We start from the raw sequence: 20224 nt of genomic DNA on the forward strand, positions 1-20224 counted from the left end.
AAGTATTCTTTGTACATACTTGTTTTCTGCCAGGCATTAAAATGGATAAATGTATTCCTAATATTTAATTTTATGTTTACTACTGAATTCTATTTCAGATCACTTGTTTTTGTCATTTAATTTTTTCTTCTCCAGTTTTTTTTGACTGATTTTAAAGGTGATACAACTCGTAAAATCTATGTGTGACTTAATACAGGTCCTAAAAATGAAAAGATATCTAAGAAAAGACCAAATAAGGATTTCCAAATCTAAACACAGAAGTAAATTTTTTTTATCCAGGAAGGCCTGGGTTTTAAAAAATACAGAAGGCCCTCTGTATACTTTGTGAATAGCAATTATGTATCAGCACAGTGGCAGTGAGTCAGGTGAATTGCTGTAAAGGCTGATCGGCTTACAAAGGTTAGGTCGGTGGTTCGTTCAGAGTGTAATTTGCTCTTTGCACATAGATCAGCAAATGGAATAAATTGGGTCAATCTGTCCAAGTAAGTGTTTATTGTGTCTTTCTTTAGTAAAATGACTAAATTGTTTTTAAAAATAACTTTGTCTAAATTGAGTTTATCATAGCGCTGTAATTCAAGATTTAAATTATGTAATTTCAAAGTTTCAGCTACCCCAAGTTCTTTGCCAAAGCGTACACGTGAAGAGGAAGAGGATAGCACCATAGAAGCGTCAGACCAGGTCTCTGATGATACCGTGGAAATGCCTCTTCCAAAGAAATTGAAAAGCGTTACACCTGTAGGAACTGAGGTGTGTAGAGGTTCTTCTGTTTATTTTTACTTCTATCAATAGAGCTAAGATTTTTTTTTCAGTTACAGTATTATTAGGTGAATGAACCTTTAGGGCCAAAATCCAGAAAATTCTCTCTTGTTAACTTACTACAAAGTTTCCACTGACAACACAGGTACTGTTGCTGACAGTGTTTTATAACCTTTGCATATCTTTAATTAAATTAGTTCCCATTTCAACTTAAAAACAGTTACAAAACATAAATCAAATTCCCTTCTAGTTGTTTTTATTTAATTCAAAAAATAAGGAATTATATATTTTCATGGACATTTTAAACTGTTACCTGCCATCTTTTTCTCAGATTATCCAAAATTATATTCCTTTATTTTCTTTCATTGAGGATAAATTGTAATGGATTGTTTTACTAGCAAACATTGAGACTACTAAATTAATTTCATTAGCTTATATTTGATTACTGCTAAGTAGCCTTATTTTGTATATACTAAAGAATGTGATTATGTTTTGTAAATATAAATGAACATTTCTGATGTACAGCTCCCTAAAATTACAGATTTGAGTTTTATTTTATTGGGAGAGCTAGCTGAATGCTTTATCTAGTGAACTGAAATATTAAACACACTGTATGTCATAATTCAGGAAGAAGTTATGGCAGAAGAAAGTACCGATGGAGAGGTAGAGACTCAGGTATACAACCAAGATTCTCAAGATTCCATTGGAGAAGTAAGTAAAACATATTTAAAGTAACAAATTGTTTCTTTTAATGAATGAAATTAGCTTTGACAAATTTAATCATTTGGACTTTTTTAATTGGCTGTTTTTATATTTAATGAACTGTTATTAGAATTAACTGTGCAATTTTCTGCTTTGTTTTACTCCTAATTAGTATAATGCCTTCTAAACTTTATAGTAAAGAAATTTTTTGCTTCTTAGCGCAGGTTTTCCATGCTAACGGTTGTCATGAGTAAAGATTATCCAGTCTTAATTATTTGGAAGGACGAGTGCTTGCTGAGTGTTGAGTGAACCTGCAGTGCCCAATTTGGTGGTCTGTTGCTTTCCCTCTATCGCTTTCCTTACTGAATTAAAATACTCTGTGCAAGGAATTGCATTTATACGCTATATGCACTTATATTGTCAATAATGTGATAGTGTACCGTGTCCGCTGGCTGCTGGACTTGTCATGGTGATCACCTCTTTAGATAAATAAATATCAAATAACTATGGTGTACACCTGAAACTAATATAATAATGTATATTAGGTATATTTTAATAAATTTTTTAAAAAATAATTTTAAAAAATTTAAAAAGTAATTTGCTTTAAGGTCCATTGGCTGTTTAATAGGTATGCAAAAAAGACAAATCACTTTTTTTCTTCACTGAATTACGAAAGATTGTATTTTAATGCAAAATGTTATCTTTAATGGTTAAGACATCTAGTATCTATAATATAAAAATTAAATTTATTAATGATCATCCCTTAATTTTAGTATAAGAATTGGTTGATGTTATTTTCTAACCATCTGCTTTTTTAATGTCTGCATACCACTTGGGCATTTCAGTGAATAATTGCTCTCATTTTAGTGGTTCCTCATCTGTATTAACTGCTTAACTAAAGTAGATTTCTACAAGGCTATCCATGCATCACCTGCAAGCTACACAAATATGAATATATTTAGAATGATTAAGTTTCTGGGTACCACTATAATATAAACTCTATTGATATTTAAAGATGGAATAAAAATAAAACACCTTTCAAAAAAAAAAGATATTACTGATTAACTAAAAGGTAGACATTTAATTTTTTAATAATATCAAAAGTAAATTTAAAGTTACAGTTTATTCGAGTAGCTAACAAATGGAATTGTGAGGAGATAGATTAAGCAAAGAATTATTTTTATGTCTGATATCTTAACGTAGTTTGAAAGCTTAGGATAGTCATTTTTTTTGTGGGTAGAGGTGGCTTTGTAAAAAGACAACAGTAATAGTTTAGTATATTTTCCAGGCTATTTCTGGTTTGGAGAGAAAGACTTTTTTTTAAAATAATATGTTAGAAGCCCATGGATATTTTTTTTTTTTCTGTCTTTGGTCTATAACTCCACTGTCAACTAACCACATCGGCTGTTGAGTATTTGAAATATGCTATAAGTGTAAAATACATATTGGATTTTGAAGACTTACTACAAATTTTAAAATGTTGACTATCTGGTTAATAATCTTTACATTGATTATATGTTGAAATAATGTTTTGGGTCTCTTAAGTATATTATTAAAATTGATTTTACCTGTGTCTTGTCTCTACCTACTAGAAAATTTTAAATTACATGTGTGAGTCATATTATGGTTCATGTAATTCTATTGGGCAATACTGATCTGCAATATCACAGTGGTAGTTTTTACACATATATATGTATATACTTCTCTTTCATTTTTATTGGAGTATTTATTACCCGATGAGATTTATAACAATAGTTCTATTGGAAGACTAAAGAAACCCCAAGATTTATCTTCTTTAGTTTATTTTTTTTTAATTCTCCTTTTGAAAACAATTTTAAAAAATAAAATGCTAGTAATTTGTGAGTATTCTTGTCTTTACTTAGTTAGATCTGCAGCATGTTACTGATAGATTTAGGTATATTTGCCTTTTTATAATTTTTTTTCTTTTTAATTTATAAAGGGAGTCACCCAGGAAGATTATACTCCAATGGAAGACACTCAAGAAAACTCTCAACCGTTGCAAATAGACCTTGGAGCCCTTCAATCAGATCAGCAAACAACTTCATCTCAAGATGGTCAGGGCAAAGGAGATGATGTCATCGTAATTGACAGTGATGACGAAGAAGAAGATGATGATGAAAATGATGGAGAACATGAGGTAAATTTGGTTTGAGATCATCAATTGTTTTTAAACTGCTAGATGAAATGCTGAAATCCTTGGAACTACTAATGCATCGACCAATAAATTCTGATTTCCTGTCAGTTTGAATAAATTATTTTGCTTTTTTTTATCCTGATTATCTCCTAAATTATTATTTTATACTGAAATCGACTGGAACAGGTGATAGAAAGACCTAGTTTGTTTTTTAAATGATTGCCGGCCCTTTAGGAATTGTTAAATTTGTTAGATTAATTAAAATTAATCTTAAATCTTATCAGTTAAGTTACTGTGGATTTAATTATAAACTCTATGGTTTCAGGAAGTAATAGACAAAACTAAGATTTTTTCCTCATGGAGCCCCATAGTTGTTTTCAAAAGAAATTGAGGTATCATAAAAATTGAAGCATCTTTTAAGTGAAACTGTGTCTTATTTTGGGAGTTAATCCTGTATTGACAACTTTTCATTTTTGATTCTTTTGTTAATCAGACAGTGCCTTTTAAAAGCTCATAGTGTAATTTCATCATTCTTCAACATCACATTTTAAATTTAGAGTTAAAGTGGACCACTTGACAATTTGTGGACACCTAGGAGGTTTAATCTTTGAACTGATCTCATGCAAACAATTAGATTTCAGAATCAGTTATTATTGTACTAATTCTAATAAACTTTAAAGTTCTGATATTTGCTGCCACTGAACTAATCCCATAACAACTTTCAGGACAACTCTTATATCCTGGTCAGTGGTGTGCCACATAAATTTCTAAGCATGGTATCAAGATGTGCAGAACATGTATGCCATATCCTGGATCTTTATTTCTACTTGGGGATTTTTTTACTAGGATTATGAAGAAGATGAGGAAGATGATGATGATGATGAAGATGACACAGGGATGGGAGATGAGGGCGATGATAGCAATGAAGGCACCGGTAGTGCAGATGGCAATGATGGATATGAAGCTGATGATGCTGAGGTAACTGTCTAGAATTTTGGCCATCTGGTTTTTTTTACAAGCTTACTTGGAAAACTTAATGTTCTCCAAGGGTATAGAAAGGCCTATATTCTTAGAATATTCCAACGTTTTTATACCTTTGGGTTTGTTTTTACTGTGGTTTAGTTTGATTATTTTTTAAGATAATTATATTTGACTTATTTGCACTTAGTATTTATATTTTGTTTTTAGGGTGGTGATGGGACAGATCCAGGGACAGAAACAGAAGAAAGTATGGGTGGAGGTGAAAGTAATCAGAGAGCTGCTGATTCTCAAAACAGTGGTGAGATTTTTAGTCTCTTTTTCATTGAACAAGTCTGGAGATATTTTTCTAAACTAGGATTGCATTTAATTATCACATAGGTAGTAAAACTTGATAGTAAATTAGCAAGCAAAAGATTGGCCCTTGTTCTAGCTTTGTCATACTATTCTCTCATGAAGTCTACTATATTTATATCTGTAAAGCGCAGTCATTACACTGTCTTTTCTACCTCATTGGACTCTACTGTAAGATTAAACATGTTGAAATCCATAAAGGATTATAAATGTCATGTGTTGCTGCTGTTCATATTAAGTGGGAAAGTTAAATCAGGGACTTCCCAACCAGAAGAGGTCAGTCTAATCCAGCTACGGGTTTCAAGATTTGTGGGTATTGAAGCTTTGCAATGTTGTCTGCTTATCCAATGAATAAAAGACTTTTTGACCAATATATAGCATGCTTTTTATTAAATCTTTGAAAGGATGAGTCCTGGAGGAAATGTAGGCAGCAAAGGATAATGAAATTCATAGAAAATAATTATATTTTACAACTGTTTTAAAATGTGTTTTAAAGAATTAGTGATCATTTGGTGTAATATTCTGGTTTTATAGATGATACTAAGCTAAAGTTGTTAATAGTAATACAGTAAAAACATATATACTTAGACTAATGAAAAAATAGGGTATGAGTTTCCATATAGGCCTGTCTGTTTTAAAGTACGAGGTTTATATGCTCATTGGAATTAAGAAAGTAAGGACAGGCAGTCTTTTCAACTTTTAAATTTTTTAAGAGAAAATAATGACTATAAAACCACATAATGAAGAACAGTATTGCTTTTTAAGGGAGATAAGGTAAGGAGAGATTAATGATATTTTGGGTAACGATTTACATTTTATGTAACATTTTGTAGATTTAAGAAACATCTTTAGTTGGGATATAGAGGGAAATTTTTTGCCTCATTGTTACCAAAGCTAAAGAGCATGTGTGCAACTCTTTGAAAGGCAAAAACTCAAAAGGTCAGCATTTGGAGTGAGGAAAGGTTTTATTGATTGAGAAGGTGCCTGCTGAGAAGATGGTAGATGTAATGGTGCCTCAGATCCATCTTGCCCACTGGACTAGGTTGAGTTTTTAAGGGGCTAGGAGAAACATGGGCAGCAGTGCTGGTGGGGCAAGTTTTAATTGGGAGACCTTGGAACTTGGCCATTTATGTAAAGGGGCGTCAATACCAGATCTTCCTAGACAATGGACCCTTGACTTCTGAAAGTGTTCTGGTGTTCAAGTTCCAGTGTTCTGTCCTGGTCCTTTGGTTCCATGGGGGTGGGGTGGCTCAGCTTTGGTTCTCGGTGTAGCTGGAGGTCAGAGTTCTCTGCGCATGCTTTGTCTGCATGGCTTATGGTTTTGATCTGTTGCCTCTAAAAAGCAATTCAATATCTCATTAAACAGGATAAGACCATTTTGAGTTAGTTCTACAATTAAAAATCCTCCCATTTTGTTGTTCATGAGGGAAATAGGGCAATTGGGTCCAGGTTCAATTAAGAGCAAGGATTAGCTGGCCATTGTGCCCCTCTTATGTGGCTCTTAGCCTACCTTTTCTGCAATGGTACCTGAATTTTTGATGGAGCATTCTGGGTGTTCAATTTACAAGCAGAGACCACAGCAACAATAGAGGTAGCAGCAGGCCTGGATACCTGTACCCTAATATGAGATAAAAGATAAAGAGTAACTTTTGTTATTATATCTCCCAGGACCCAAACCATGATGAGTGGCAAGGTCAGGAAAAGGAAGGGTAGTTTTAGTTCTCAACAATTCCAAGTCACTGGAAGAATTCAGTATTCAGTCTAGTTTCCAAGCGGAAAACAAAACAAAACTCTGAGACAATAGACAGCACTAGAATCTAATTTCCACAAAGGTATATTATAGTTCCTATTGAAACAAAATTTTCTCTCCAAAATCACCTCCATTTTTATCGAAGGTAGACAAATTAAAACTAATTCACCTGCAAAATAAGTCTGGTTTCAGTAAACTTGGACTGATTGTATAAATAAATCCAACAAGATTAGTAATTAACCATATAGGCATTTTTAAATCTGCTTTGCTGGAATTTTCCTAAGAAATCTTCATGTTGAACTTTAAATAGTCTTTCAAGGCTAAGAAGCCAAGCCACATACAAGCCATCAGACTTCTCCTGCAATACCTATAGGGTAAATTGGGTAAATTCCTCTCTGTTTGAGGTCCCTAGCATATCCTGAGTTTCTTTCTTTGCAACTCCCAGGAAGCAACCTTCGTTCCTCACCTGGAAAGACTACTGTGAACCATGTAAACAAGGTACCAGGTTGTTTTCCAAAGGGGATTTTTTGGCCTCCGAAATCAATCTTAACTCCTCAAAGCTATCTGGTCGTATCTGAGTGTGTGCATGTCTCTCTCAAACATGGCATTCCAAAGCCTCGGTAATAAAATTAGTTTCCAATTCTGTTATAAAGAGAACAGATTCTGTTTTAACTTATGCAAATAATTACATTGCCATGAAAATACAAATACTCATTAAAAGTTTCTAGATTCTGGAGAGATCATTTGGGGAGAGAAAAATAAATGTTTCGGTTCTACTTACAGAGGTATAATCTACCAAATTGCTAACTCATAGGTAAATATGTTTGCTTTTATTTGGAAAACAAACGATTAAAAAGTCATCAGCAAACAAAAAGTTATAAAAAGTGTAACCATTTTACCAGTTTCTTCAGTCTCGTGTAATTAAACTTGTTCTGCTTGAATCCAGTTTTTCCATTAGCTCTCTAGAACTTGCCCAATGATGGCGAGGTTATTCATCAAGGTTCGTATGATTTGCTCAGTGAAGTGGGTGCCCCAGTCACTAGAGATTGTGGAAGATATAACCCAAGTGGGAAACACATTTTCTACCAGTTTCTTTGCCATTGCGAGAACAAGAGTCCTGTGGCAAGGGAAATCTTCAGCTCATCCAGAAAACATACAGGCAAAAACAAGAACGTACTGATAACTCAAACTAAGTGGCAGTTGAATGAAGTCCAGCTTAAATGTACCATGGTGGATAAAGGAATGTAAAAACCAAAAAAATGTCAGGGAGTCAGGTTAACCAAGCAGCCATCTTGGGTTTCCCACAGCCTCCACTGTCCATTTAATTTAGTCATTGTTTGCCCATCTTAATTTCTCTGATTCAGCAACAGACTGTTGCCATTTTACAAGAACATCAGGATGGCAAAAGTCTGGCAATGAAGGGGTCATTTTTGCAAAAACAATGGATTTCACCCACAGGTACCACAATTGGATACTCAGATTTCATCATTTTAGTGTGTCCCTCAATTTTGATGGCAGACATCTTACGTCAGGATATCTCAGATTTCCAGCGATTTCACATATATTTCTGGAACATTCATAACATATGAATACAACATAAAGAAGGCTCAATGTTATTTTTTATTGGATAGTGCTCCCCATGTAATTTCAACACACCAGTATAAGCCTAATTACTTAATATTTCTCTTTTTTAGAGAGAGAAAACAAATCTTTTGAGATTCCAGGGTCCCTTCAGGAATACCTCAGTTATTCCCAGGTCAAGACTCATAATTTAAATTTTGGGAAGTTTGCAGAATATATCAAAGGTTTGGATATTTGACTAGGATCATAAGACATTGCAAAGTTATACTTAGTTATCCATTTAAAGAAAAATGTAGATGTTTACACAATTGTTAGCGAAACTTAGCTCTTACTGTTTAGGAGATTTCATTTTCTTAAATAATCAAGTACCTGATTAAGACAATGTAAAACAAAATTATTTTGATAAAACACAGAATCTTTGCTTTCTAGGCAGAAAACTTTCACATGCTATCAATAGACCTATATCCTTTTTAGAAGAAAGAGAAATCCTAACTCTAATTTTGTGTCAACTTACTTTTGATATTTGATTAAATTTATTTTAATCTTAGTAAGCTGGAACACAAAATTTTCTCAGATAATGACTTAGCTAATCAATGAATATCCATCATTTAATTTAGCTAACAAACTTTAAAGTTCCAAGTTATCAAAGAGATTTACAAAGTTATTTTAAGTACAGTTATTGCCAGTTAACCTAAAATAAACTTTGTATTCTGCTTACATTTATTTTATTTGCTCCTAACAATTAAGTTTAGATTACGTATAAAAATTTTGTCATACCAAGTTATTTTTCTTGCTGACAAACTTTGCAGTAGACATAACACGAACTTATTTGACTAATAAACCCAGGTAGAATAAAGGTATTACTTAATGCTGATGATTCTAAAGAAATGCCTATTTAACCAAACCAAATCAAACTTAAAACCAGCTTTCATATCAAATATTAAAGATCATACAACTCTGTTATATTTTTGAGAATTCTCATATAAAGCGCTTCTTTGTTTAGCCAGTTTAATATTACAAGTTAGCAATACCATTCAGTGGTGGAATTATACTATATTTAGAACTATACTATACTATATCTACACATAGATGTACATAAACACACAGGTAAACATAAACAGGTCTTACATCTTTCATTTTAAAATGATAGCTTTTGCGTCCCAGATACAATGCAAAACTCAGAAGTAAAACTAGATCCAAATTATGTTTCTGGCAAATGGACTAAATTAGGGTTTTGCTCATATACCAAAGCTTTACATCTGTAAGAATTCCTTTAAAGCTGTTTTAAAATTTGTAATCAGAATACATTCCATGGTCTCTGAGAGGTCTGAGGTCTTCCTTTAAGGGTGCCCCTTAAGGTGGGCTTGTCAACAAACACAAACAACAGAAAATGGAAAGCAAGCGTACACAATAAAGTTGGAAAGCTCAGAAGGTATAACAAGTGCATTCAGAATGCCTGAATTTAAGGTGGCAGATTTTCTCAGAGGAAAACGGCACTGGGATACTGGGATAGAGTCTGAACACAAGATGGCAGCTACCACATGTCTAGAGACAAAGATTGGAGCTGGGGAAGAAGAAGCCTCAGGTGCCATTTTACTTTTTATTTCCAAGCCAATAAATAAAGTATACACAAAGCAAGATCAATACACAGCACACAAAGAAATAAATTGAGTACTCTCCTAACCAAACTTCAGATAAACTAGATAAGCTACAAATTTTAAATTCAAGTCACCCAAGAAATGAATGTAAATGAGCTGGTTCACAAATGGAGTAAAAGTCCTATAATTATTCTCTTCTCTAATAAGATACCCCAAACCAATGCAAAACAAATTGCCCTGTTCCAAGAGAGAAGCCGAAATGGAAAGGAAGGGAGTTTCTGGTTGTACATGCCTATGTTACTTTACTTCCAAATCAAGCCCATCAGCTCGCAGAGACACAGAGGTATAGACATGACAAACACACTTAACATGGTCCACTGAAAACAAAAAAACAAATGGGTGGGGTCTAATAATCCTGATTCTACTCTCAGACAGAGGCCCCCAGCTGAATTCGAAATGTAGAAGGCTTTGTCCCAAAGGAAAGAAAGGCCACATAGCGAGGAAGGGTCTCCAGCTGCACACACTGGAGCAACTTACCCTAGAAATGGTACAGTTTACCCTGAAACAAGACCAGAAGTAGACTGAAATCCAAAGACGTCTCCTTATTCCAGATGAGCCATGTGCCTGTGGTGTCCAGTGCCTGCCAGAGAAAGTCCCTTGCGAGCCCCCAAGGCAAAATGACCCTGGCAGGTGCCCAGGACTCATAGAGAAGAACCCCAGGCAGGCTTGGCCTGCCGTAAGCACCAGCTTCTGGCTGGCTTGCCAAGTCGTTAACAAAACCAAAGTTCGTGTGCATGCATGATGCTTCAAAAGGTATAAGCTAAAAAACATCAGAGTTTTGAGTAAAGAAAGGTTTGTCGGTCAAGAAGGTGCCAACTGAGAAGATGGTAGACCTCATAATGGTGCCTCAAATCCATTTTGCTCACTGGACTGAATTAAAGGTTTTTAAGGAAGCGTGCGGAAGTGCTGGTGGGGCAAGTTTTAGTTGGAGGACTTTGGAACTTGACCATTCGTGCTAAAGGGATGTCAACACTGGATCTTCCTAGACAATGGACCCTTGGCTTCTGGAAGAGTTCCGGTGTTCAAGTTCTGGTTATGTCCTGGTTTTTTTTGGTTCTGTTGCAGAGAACTGGGGGTGAGACTGGTTTTGGGTGCAACTGGAGGTCAGAGTTCTCTGGGTATGCGTTGGTTGCATGATTTGTGGTTTTTGGTCTGTCGTCTCTGAAAAGCAACTCGGTATCTTATTAAACAAAACAGGATAGGGCCATTTTGAGCTGATTCTGCAGTAGCATCTTTAGGTATTATCACTAAAAGTTAAGTCTTTTGAGGACAAATTTTCAAAGCTCTTTTTCCCAGATACAAAGCATGTAACATCATCACTAAATACTTGTCTTTTTTACAATCAAGCAAAAATAGGCCTACTACTCTGGATAAAATTAAGTTAGTGTATATAGCTTTGCTACATTGCCAATAATTATAAAAATGCTTTTCCAAGCATGTATATTTGAATTGAGTCGTTTAATTCTCACAAGAAGGTTATCAGGTTTAAGTACCAATGAATAATCTGAGGAACAGAAGTAAGCAAAGTGATTTCAAGGTCAGATAGCTCTTAAATGTTAGAGCTAAAATCTGATTCTAGAGCTCATACTGTTAAACTACTAAATTTTGTGATGTCCTATTCAACTTCTCATAGTGGGAAACAGCTTCTGTTATTTCTACCATGTATATAGAAGACCAAGATAATCTGAAAGACCATTGAAATTAAAAATTTAGGAAAACCAAAATATAAAAGTGTCATAAAAAGCCTTTCCCCAAACCCCTTCCCCAAGGTTGAAGAAAAGAAGGAAAACAAAAGGGGCCGAACCTTGGGAAATTGCCCAATTGAAAAAAAAGAACCAAAAATTAATAAAAGGTTAATTTATTATGTGTTAGGCTAAGTGCTTTATGTCTATTATTTGAAATCTTTATTTGTAAAACCTATTATTTGAAAAAACATTTCTTGTAGATTACATTTCTTCCATTAACCAACTAAAGAAATAGACTCAAAGAGATTAAGGGATCTGCCTAAGGTCACGCACCTGATAATTGTCACTACTTCTGAAAATATTAGCAAGGTGGCAGGATTTTTACTTGTAGGGATTGTCCCAGTTATTTTGTGGTAACTTTAATAGTTCAAAATAATCTCATTTTCTATAGGTGAAGGAAATATAGGTACCGCAGAATCCTCTTTTTCCCAGGAGATTTCTAGAGAACAGCAGCCATCATCAGCATCTGAAAGACAGACTCCTCGAGCACCTCAGTCACCTAGACGTCCACCACACCCACTTCCCCCAAGACTGACCATTCATGCCCCACCTCAAGAGTTGGGACCACCAGTTCAGGTATTCAAAGTTTTGGTCATTTTGAAAAATGAACTTTAAAAAAATCTTGGTTTTTTTCCTCTTTTCTGATAGATATACTCCTTTTTTTTTTTTTTTTTTTTGGAGAAATTAAATAAACTCTTTAATGTGTTGGCATGTTATAACATTTTTTGAACTGAACCGAATGAATCTCTCATTTCTTTTTCTTAATTCACTTCATTAATGGAGTGAACTTTGGAAAGGCAAGGTTGACTAAAAGCTGTCTATACTTTTATATGATTATAGATATAGCAAATAAAAGTCTGTTCAGGGGAGGCTCCATGGTGCAGAGGTTAGCACGTCTGCTTTATATGCAGAAAGTCCGGGGTTCGTGCCCCAGGTGGAGCCACGGACCATACCCCGGGTGCGCCAAGCCTCGGGTGCACGCTGTGAGCTTGTGGAAGGAGACACCTCCCCCGCCTTCAGAGATCCAGTTCTTAAGGGGAATCGGCAACATCCATAGGTCAGGAGTGGAAGGGGGAGAGGGAATTAAAGAGAGGAATTAAAAAAAAATAAAGTCTGTTCACTGTCACTACAGGTTATAAAAGAAAAGAAGATTTTCTTGGATTTGAATTAATGTAAAATATATTTTAGGAGCTGACCACCATCTGTTTTGAAGGCTTCTTTCTGTAATGTGCACGTAGTTTTTTAAAAATTTTCTGTTCTACTTTTTCTCTCTCTTTCTTATGCTCATATGTTAATTCCCACTGTTAAAATTAATGAAAGTGTGCATGACCCTTTATATGTAGTATTTGTAGTAGGCTTGGACATCTTAATCAGAAGCTCTTTCAGAAACAGCGGAAAAAGTGCAAAGGCTCGATTAATAATCTAGCTTGAGTCTTAACCTTTTAGTGTACTGAGCGCTGTCAAGTGTAGATGCTACCAAAATACCACTGATGAAGATAACTCATTTTGTGAAAATATAAAGTATTAAAGGATTGTGTATAGATCCTGTAAAATATACCAAATTTATCAATTTAATATTGTCGAAATTGGGAAAAACTTATATGTCATTAGTACTGCTGTTTGAACTCCAAAGGATAATTAAGCCTTAAGATCTGAAGGCATATGTACCAATTAAATTAGTTACAAAGAAATAAGATACTGTTAGATTGGTTTTAAATATTAGTTAATATTTTATGTATTGGCTAGTGAAATATTTGTTGGTTAATATTATAGTCTATATAAGTGAAAATTTGTCACCGATTTAGTACAAGATGAGTAGCAATTTTTTTCTGAGAAAAATATCCTGATGATTGCATCATCTGCTAACATTTTAGTTATTACTAGCATAATAAGCTGTGTCTATTGATACTTGGTGTTTGTTTTGTTGCCTAATTTCTTAAAACAAATGTAATTCCTTTCCTGACACAGAGAATTCAGATGACTAGGAGGCAGTCTGTAGGACGTGGGCTTCAGTTGACTCCAGGAATAGGTGGCATGGCAAGTACCTCCCAGTCATGTAAAAGCAATTCATTTGTTTAGCAAATATTTGTATAGTTCATATGCGTGTTCCTGTCATGCCCATTCAATTCCTATTTTCTGTCTATTTTAGCAGCAGCATTTTTTTGATGATGAAGATAGAACAGTTCCAAGTACCCCAACTCTTGTGGTGCCACATCGTACTGATGGTTTTGCTGAAGCAATTCAGTAAGTTAATGAAAGAGAAACATTTTGTGACTAATCAGATTTTTCCTGTTTCCCTGTTAATTGGTTTACATTTGACTGATTCATTATTCATTTAGTCTTCTATACTAAGCTCTTGGAGGTAGTGTAGGGGGCTTAAGGATATAGTGTTGGAGAAAATTATATAGAGGTAAAGGAAATACAGTTTCTTCTATCAAGAATTTGAAATTTAAAGTTGGTGTAACAATGGTTAAGAACATGGACTTAGAGCCAGAGTACGTGGGTTTGAAATCTAGCTCTACTGCTTACTAGCTGTGTGAAGTTACTTAGGTTTTCTGTTCCTCAGTATCCTCATTTGACTAATGGGAATAATGATACAATAGTTCCTGCCTTGTAAGTTGTGAGAATTAAGTAAATTAATTTATGTTAGCATGTTTAGCACATTACCTGGCACATAGTAAAATGCTTTATGAAGATGTTGGTGAAGATGTTGGTAATTACAGTGATCATGATGGGTAGTATTATTATGAAAGCTAAGCATATGAGCAGCTAATTGTAATCTCAACAATCTAGGAGAATAGAGGCATAAGCAATAGGCCTTTTTAACATAAATGAAGAAGTGACTTATTCCAACAACTAAGGAAAAAGAATCCCAGAGAACTTACTGGGAAACAACATTGAGATGAGTTGTGGAGTATAATTACCTAACACTTATTGAACACTTCCATGAATCAGTTTATTTAATCTTCATAACTATGAGAGACTATTATTGTTGCCCTTTTGTAGATGAGGAAGCACAGAGATGTTGACAAATTTGCCAGAGGTCAGAAAGCCAGGAAGTGGCAGTTTTTGGTTCAAACCAGTCAGTCTGGCTCTAGAACCTATGTTAACTGTTGTGCTATACCACTCCCCTTAAACGGTAAAAAGGATTTCCATGTGCAAGTACATCAGTTTAATTGGGGCTGAAGTATTAGTTATATAACAGGATGTACTTGAAGATCGGGATTTAAAAATTTCCACAAACTTGGGAAAAGATTGATTGTTTTGTAGTATTTGGTAACATGGCCGTCAGAGCATGTGTTAAACTTGCTCAAGTTCACCATAACTAACCTCAGCTAACAGTTTTTACAAGCCAACCCATCATTGTCATCCCTCTTTTCCGAAAGTCAGCCAGTCAGAAAGAGAGTCACTCCAATAAACAGCTTCTCAGTGCCAGCAACCAATAGCATTATTGCATAGCTCAGAAAAACTCAGAATATTCCCATAGTAGAATAACTTTATGGAGATATGTTTAAAAATCCACCCGGAAGAGAATATTCTTAACCAAAGCAATAGTGTTGAAATGGAAAAGAAAACATTCAAGCGCTATTACAGAGATATAATCCATAAACATTAGTAGCTGGCTAGCTAAAGAAGAATGGAGTAAAGAGTGGGCAAAGAATGAAATAATGCTGTTTTATATCCTGGATTATGGGCAGGAGATGGGTGATAGTGTTATTAGGACAAAAGGAAAACAACTTTCTAGCCATCTTAGATTTTTTTCAAGACCTTCAGAGCCATCTAGTGAACTCTTTCAGATAAGAAATGGTATGGTATAGAGAGGTGACATGATTTATCTCTGACTAAACAGTGAAAACAGACAAGCTTTTGCCTTGTGACATCATTCAAACTTTTTTGTTACATCTCCTGTTGAGTTTGTGTCACTTTCAATGTAGCTACATAGAGATTTCTAGCAGTTAAGAAATGCGAGGCAAAGTTCAGGAGAGATGAAAGTTATATATAAATCACATGTAATATGAATTGATTCAAATCGTTCCTAAATCCTTTGATAACTGATACGTTTTAAATGTTTGTGTAAGAATTCCTTTATCAACTTTATTTCCAATCTCTTTACTTCCCACTTTATGCTCATTCTTTGTATATTCTTTATATCATTGTGGTTTAAACAGCATAACTTTAAATTTCACCTTAAGTTAATTTTTGTCTGTTTAGTTCCCCACAGGTTGCTGGTGTTCCTCGATTCCGGTTTGGGCCACCGGAAGATATGCCACAAACAAGTTCCAGTCACTCTGATCTTGGCCAGCTTGCTTCTCAAGGAGGTAAACAGCTAAATAAAACCTTACATCTCCTGGGTTTGCATGTATTTGGCAATAAACTCTTCTGATGTGATTTTTTTAAGTGTGAAAAGCTATCATGTATTTGCTACTACTGAACTTTGCCTTACATATAAGTCTTTCAACAAAGTTCTGAGCTTTTTTAACATAAAGACTAGCTTTTACAACATAAAGACTAGCTTTTACATTTGTATCTCTTCTGGCTCCTAATATAGCATCATACATGTGCTTAGTATTCAGGAATATTTCTAAGTAAATATACATAGGTACTACCAGTCATTTTAAAGTTTTTGAAAGGAATACAATTTATTTTTTTATTAGTTTGACATTTAACATTCCTAGTTAAATGCATAAAAACTAGTTAGATAATTTTTATTAACATTAAAAATGAGACAAATGTTAAAAATACGTGGAATAGAATGACCCCTAAATTAAGTAGTAGTAGTTGGTTATTTAGAAATGAATTATGCAGTTTCTGAAATTGATTACTTTTAATCCTCAATTTGTACATAGATGCATATAGCCCACTGTATTTCTGGGAATCTGTTACAGCATTTTATAAGTAAATAGGAAATGCATAATATTTTAATAATAAGCCCCAAACGAGATTAACCTGCAACCCTCATGTAAATTATATATCTCAGTACCTGAAGGTTTAGGATGTTACTTCTAACACCGTATGCCTCTGCCAATATAAAATTGTGAGTTGACTTCATGTGAATTAAAATTTTTATATGGCTTTGTATTATAGGACAATTTCTAGACTTGGAAGTCAACTCTAGGCTTAAATTGGGTTGCCACCACTTAACTGCTGTGTAATTTTGGGGAAGTTAATTAACCTTGAAATTCAGTTTCTGTAGCAAAAGGGGACTAATGATACTTTGCAGTTTGGGTAATGCATAGATTCTAACATAGTACACATAGTTCATAATTAGATACTCAATAAAGTTAGCCCGTATAAAACTTTAAGATCAACATTTTGGCTTTTTTTTTAAGGGTACTTATATTAGTGTTAGAGAGCGTAAAGGATGTGTTTAAATTGTATTTACATTTTTGAGGGATTGGTGTTTGTTTGATGGGCTAATTTTGGACTTCAACAAAGTTGTGTGTGTCCGCTGATTAATTTTTTATTTCAGATACTTCGTATATTGACAGTTTTGTTTCTTTCAGTCATTCATTAATACTCGGAATTGTCTTCAGGTTTAGGAATGTATGAAACACCGCTCTTCCTAGCGCATGAAGAAGAGTCCGGGGGCCGAAGTGTTCCCACCACTCCTCTGCAGGTAGCAGCCCCGGGTAGGTGTCAGAGGCGGACTAGAGGATTGTGAGTTTTATAGGTAAAATAGAAATTGGTGAGGTATCTTCTGGCTAGCAATTAGGTAAACCACAAAGTTAAAGTGTTCATTGCGTTTCCGTTTTTTTGTTTGTTTGTTTTTAAGTGACCGTATTTACTGAGAGTACCGCCTCTGATGCTTCAGATCATGCCTCTCAGTCTGTTCCAATGGTGACAACATCAACTGGCACTTTATCCACAACCAATGAAACAACAACAGGTGATGATGGAGATGAAGTGTTTGTGGAGGCAGAATCTGAAGGGTAAATGTTTACTTTATAATTTTTGCTTGCTTTAGACTTGCAGACTTTTGCGTTTATTTTCCTTTACCCAGGAAACAGTTTGTTGAGCTGTATTTTCTGTAGTATTCTATTACAAAAGAAACTAAGCCATATACTTTGAAAGACTAACTTTTGCATATAGTAATATTTTGGGCCTTGGAAGTTATTACAGAAGACAAATGTTGTCTCCCTGAATTGCACATGATGTATTTATTCTAGAACAAAGTATTTCTTTAAAATCACTGGTACCCTTCTATTAAAAGCTGCTTGAACTTTTCTCCAAGAAAGAAGTCTTAGGAATATTAGGAAATGACTCACTTTCCCTTTTCTAGTGGGCTTTCAAGTGAACCTCACTGACCTTTTATTTATGTGCATTTAGAACTTGGTGTCTGGAATACTGACTTATTAAAAATTAGGACTTATCTAGTAGTTTTTAAGACCTGACTACATTTTTAACATATTAGTTATAAACAAAGTTTAACAAAACAAGTATTACATGACAAATCATCTGGATTTTTTTAAGCCAAAGGAAGTGGAGTAATTTAATGGAAAGAACCACTGGACAGTGGTCTTGGGAGAAGTATTATTTTTGAGATGGAATCTAATTCTTTATAAAATAAGAAGTTGGACTGCTTCCTGGTCAGAAGCATAGCCAGAAGAAGAACCCAGATTTCCTAGGTAGAGCTCAAAGATTTTGTTTTATTTAGCAGTATTTTCTTAGCATAATTATAGGCCCATTCTAGTATTTGAGGGGAAAGCAGGTGTATTATTGTGCTCTAACACAGTGGCACTTAATTTGGGGGAGGTTACAGATTCTACTGAGAATACTAGCTGCCATTAATTCCATACCATGAATGGAAGTCACTTTATATGTGTCATTTCTAATCCACACAGTATCTCTGCAAAGTGTCTTCTCCATTTCACAAATGAGAAAGCTCAGACTCAGAGCATGTTAAAATAATTTGCTTAGGCTACATCACTGGTAACTGGCTCAGACTGCATTTGACCCCTGGCTTCAGCCCCATGCGCTTTATACTTCACCAGCACTTTTCAACTTCAACACACAGTCATGAGAGAGATCGCTCAAGTACATTGTTCCTAATAACTATACTTTAAGTTTGCAGATGCTAAAACCTAGAGCAGATTCAAGTTATTCTTATACTCTTACCTCTTTCACTTGCTTTTTAATGTGCTTTCTTGAACGGGAGAAAGAAATGAAGTTATAGCCATTTGGCCAGGAATTCACAAACCCACAGCCTATCTCATCTGGGCTAGAGCCCATGGTGAGTCAGTTTGTTATAAATAGTTGTGACTATTGCGAATTGTTTTAGTCCTCTATTTTCCTAGAAAGCTCTTTTGAGATTTAGCAAAGTCTGGATAATATATCTCAAGTGAATTTCAAGAATGTGAACATCCTTTGTCAAAAAGAGGAAAAACAAAAACTAAAATTGGAATGCGTCCTAGTGAGAAGAGGAATGAGGAAAAAGCAGCCTGAGCTCCTTTCCCCTGCCTTTTTTAAAAAACATGGGGCCATTGATATCAGAGTTTGCAATTTTGAGTTGGAGAGGAGCTCTGTGTTAAGCCATAAATTATATCAAAGAGTTTGGGAATAATAGGATACATTCTAGGATCAATTTTGTATTTTCTAATCAATTTTTGCTTTCCTTTCTCAGTATTATTAGTTCAGAAGCAGGCCTTGAAATCGATAGCCAGCAGGAAGAAGAGCCTGTTCAGGCATCTGATGAGTCAGACCTTCCTTCCACCAGCCAGGATCCTCCTTCCAGTTCTTCTGTAGGTGAGTTTCTGCTCTTGTCTACAGTACTGCTTTATACATCAAACTCATTTGCAAAAGACACTTTTGTTAGTTAATGATTTGATAATCCTTTTTTCCCTGAATGTAAAATGCTTTATTTAAAAGGGAAATTTTGTTTTATTAAAGGGAGTTGGTTGTAGTCGAGGTACTAAAGAAGCCTGGGGGTTGGCTTGCTGGGAGGGAAGCTAAGGAGTGGCTCCAGGCCTCCGCTCCTGTTCTGACCAGAGGTGCTCCATTTCCGTTGTTCAGCACATCAAGGTTCTATATGAGATTTGATATAGAAAGTTAAAAGGGGGGCTGGGGGAGGGGTGCATCTTTTCTTCAAAACAGATGTTTGAAATTTACTGATGTAAACATTTTCAAAGTTTGGCGTTTCACGTTTTTGAAGTTAACCGGAAAAGGCCATTTTTTGTATCTTTCCTACAATAAAATTATTTCTGCAATACTTTTTAAAAATAACATTTGTGAGCACTTACTGTGTATCAGGCAATACATTACGCCCTTTACTGTAATGTATTGATTCGTCGAATGCTTATGCCGACCCAGTGTGGCCAGCAGTCATGCACATTCTATAGATATGGAAACTGAGGCACTGAAAGGTTGAATAACTTCTCCAAAGTCACGTAGCTAGTAAGTAATAGGCAGGCCTGGCGCAGTCTCAAGAAGTTTAGCTCCAGAGACTCAAGTCTTAAACAATATACTATACCAGCTTCTCTAGCTCAAATTTTTTAGGTACGGAGTTACTTTTATTATTGAAGAAATACATTACTTACTCATCCAGTCT

General features: G+C 34.9%; 1 protein-coding gene across 1 annotated transcript in view; it reads left to right on the forward strand.

Annotated features, from left to right (window-relative positions):
• TPR (translocated promoter region, nuclear basket protein) overlaps positions 1-20224 on the forward strand; it is a 60740-nt gene that overhangs the window by 38181 nt on the left and 2335 nt on the right. The window contains exons 38-48 of the mRNA XM_023533190.1: positions 1384-1467; positions 3419-3616; positions 4460-4591; positions 4802-4892; positions 12071-12255; positions 13648-13716; positions 13829-13923; positions 15892-15998; positions 17214-17309; positions 17453-17609; positions 19301-19422. Coding sequence (XP_023388958.1) covers positions 1384-1467; positions 3419-3616; positions 4460-4591; positions 4802-4892; positions 12071-12255; positions 13648-13716; positions 13829-13923; positions 15892-15998; positions 17214-17309; positions 17453-17609; positions 19301-19422 — 1336 coding nt within the window. The remainder of the gene's footprint in view (positions 1-1383; positions 1468-3418; positions 3617-4459; positions 4592-4801; positions 4893-12070; positions 12256-13647; positions 13717-13828; positions 13924-15891; positions 15999-17213; positions 17310-17452; positions 17610-19300; positions 19423-20224) is intronic.

Source organism: Pteropus vampyrus, unplaced genomic scaffold (assembly GCF_000151845.1).
Source record: "Pteropus vampyrus isolate Shadow unplaced genomic scaffold, Pvam_2.0 Scaffold98, whole genome shotgun sequence".
NCBI lineage: Eukaryota > Metazoa > Chordata > Mammalia > Chiroptera > Pteropodidae > Pteropus > Pteropus vampyrus.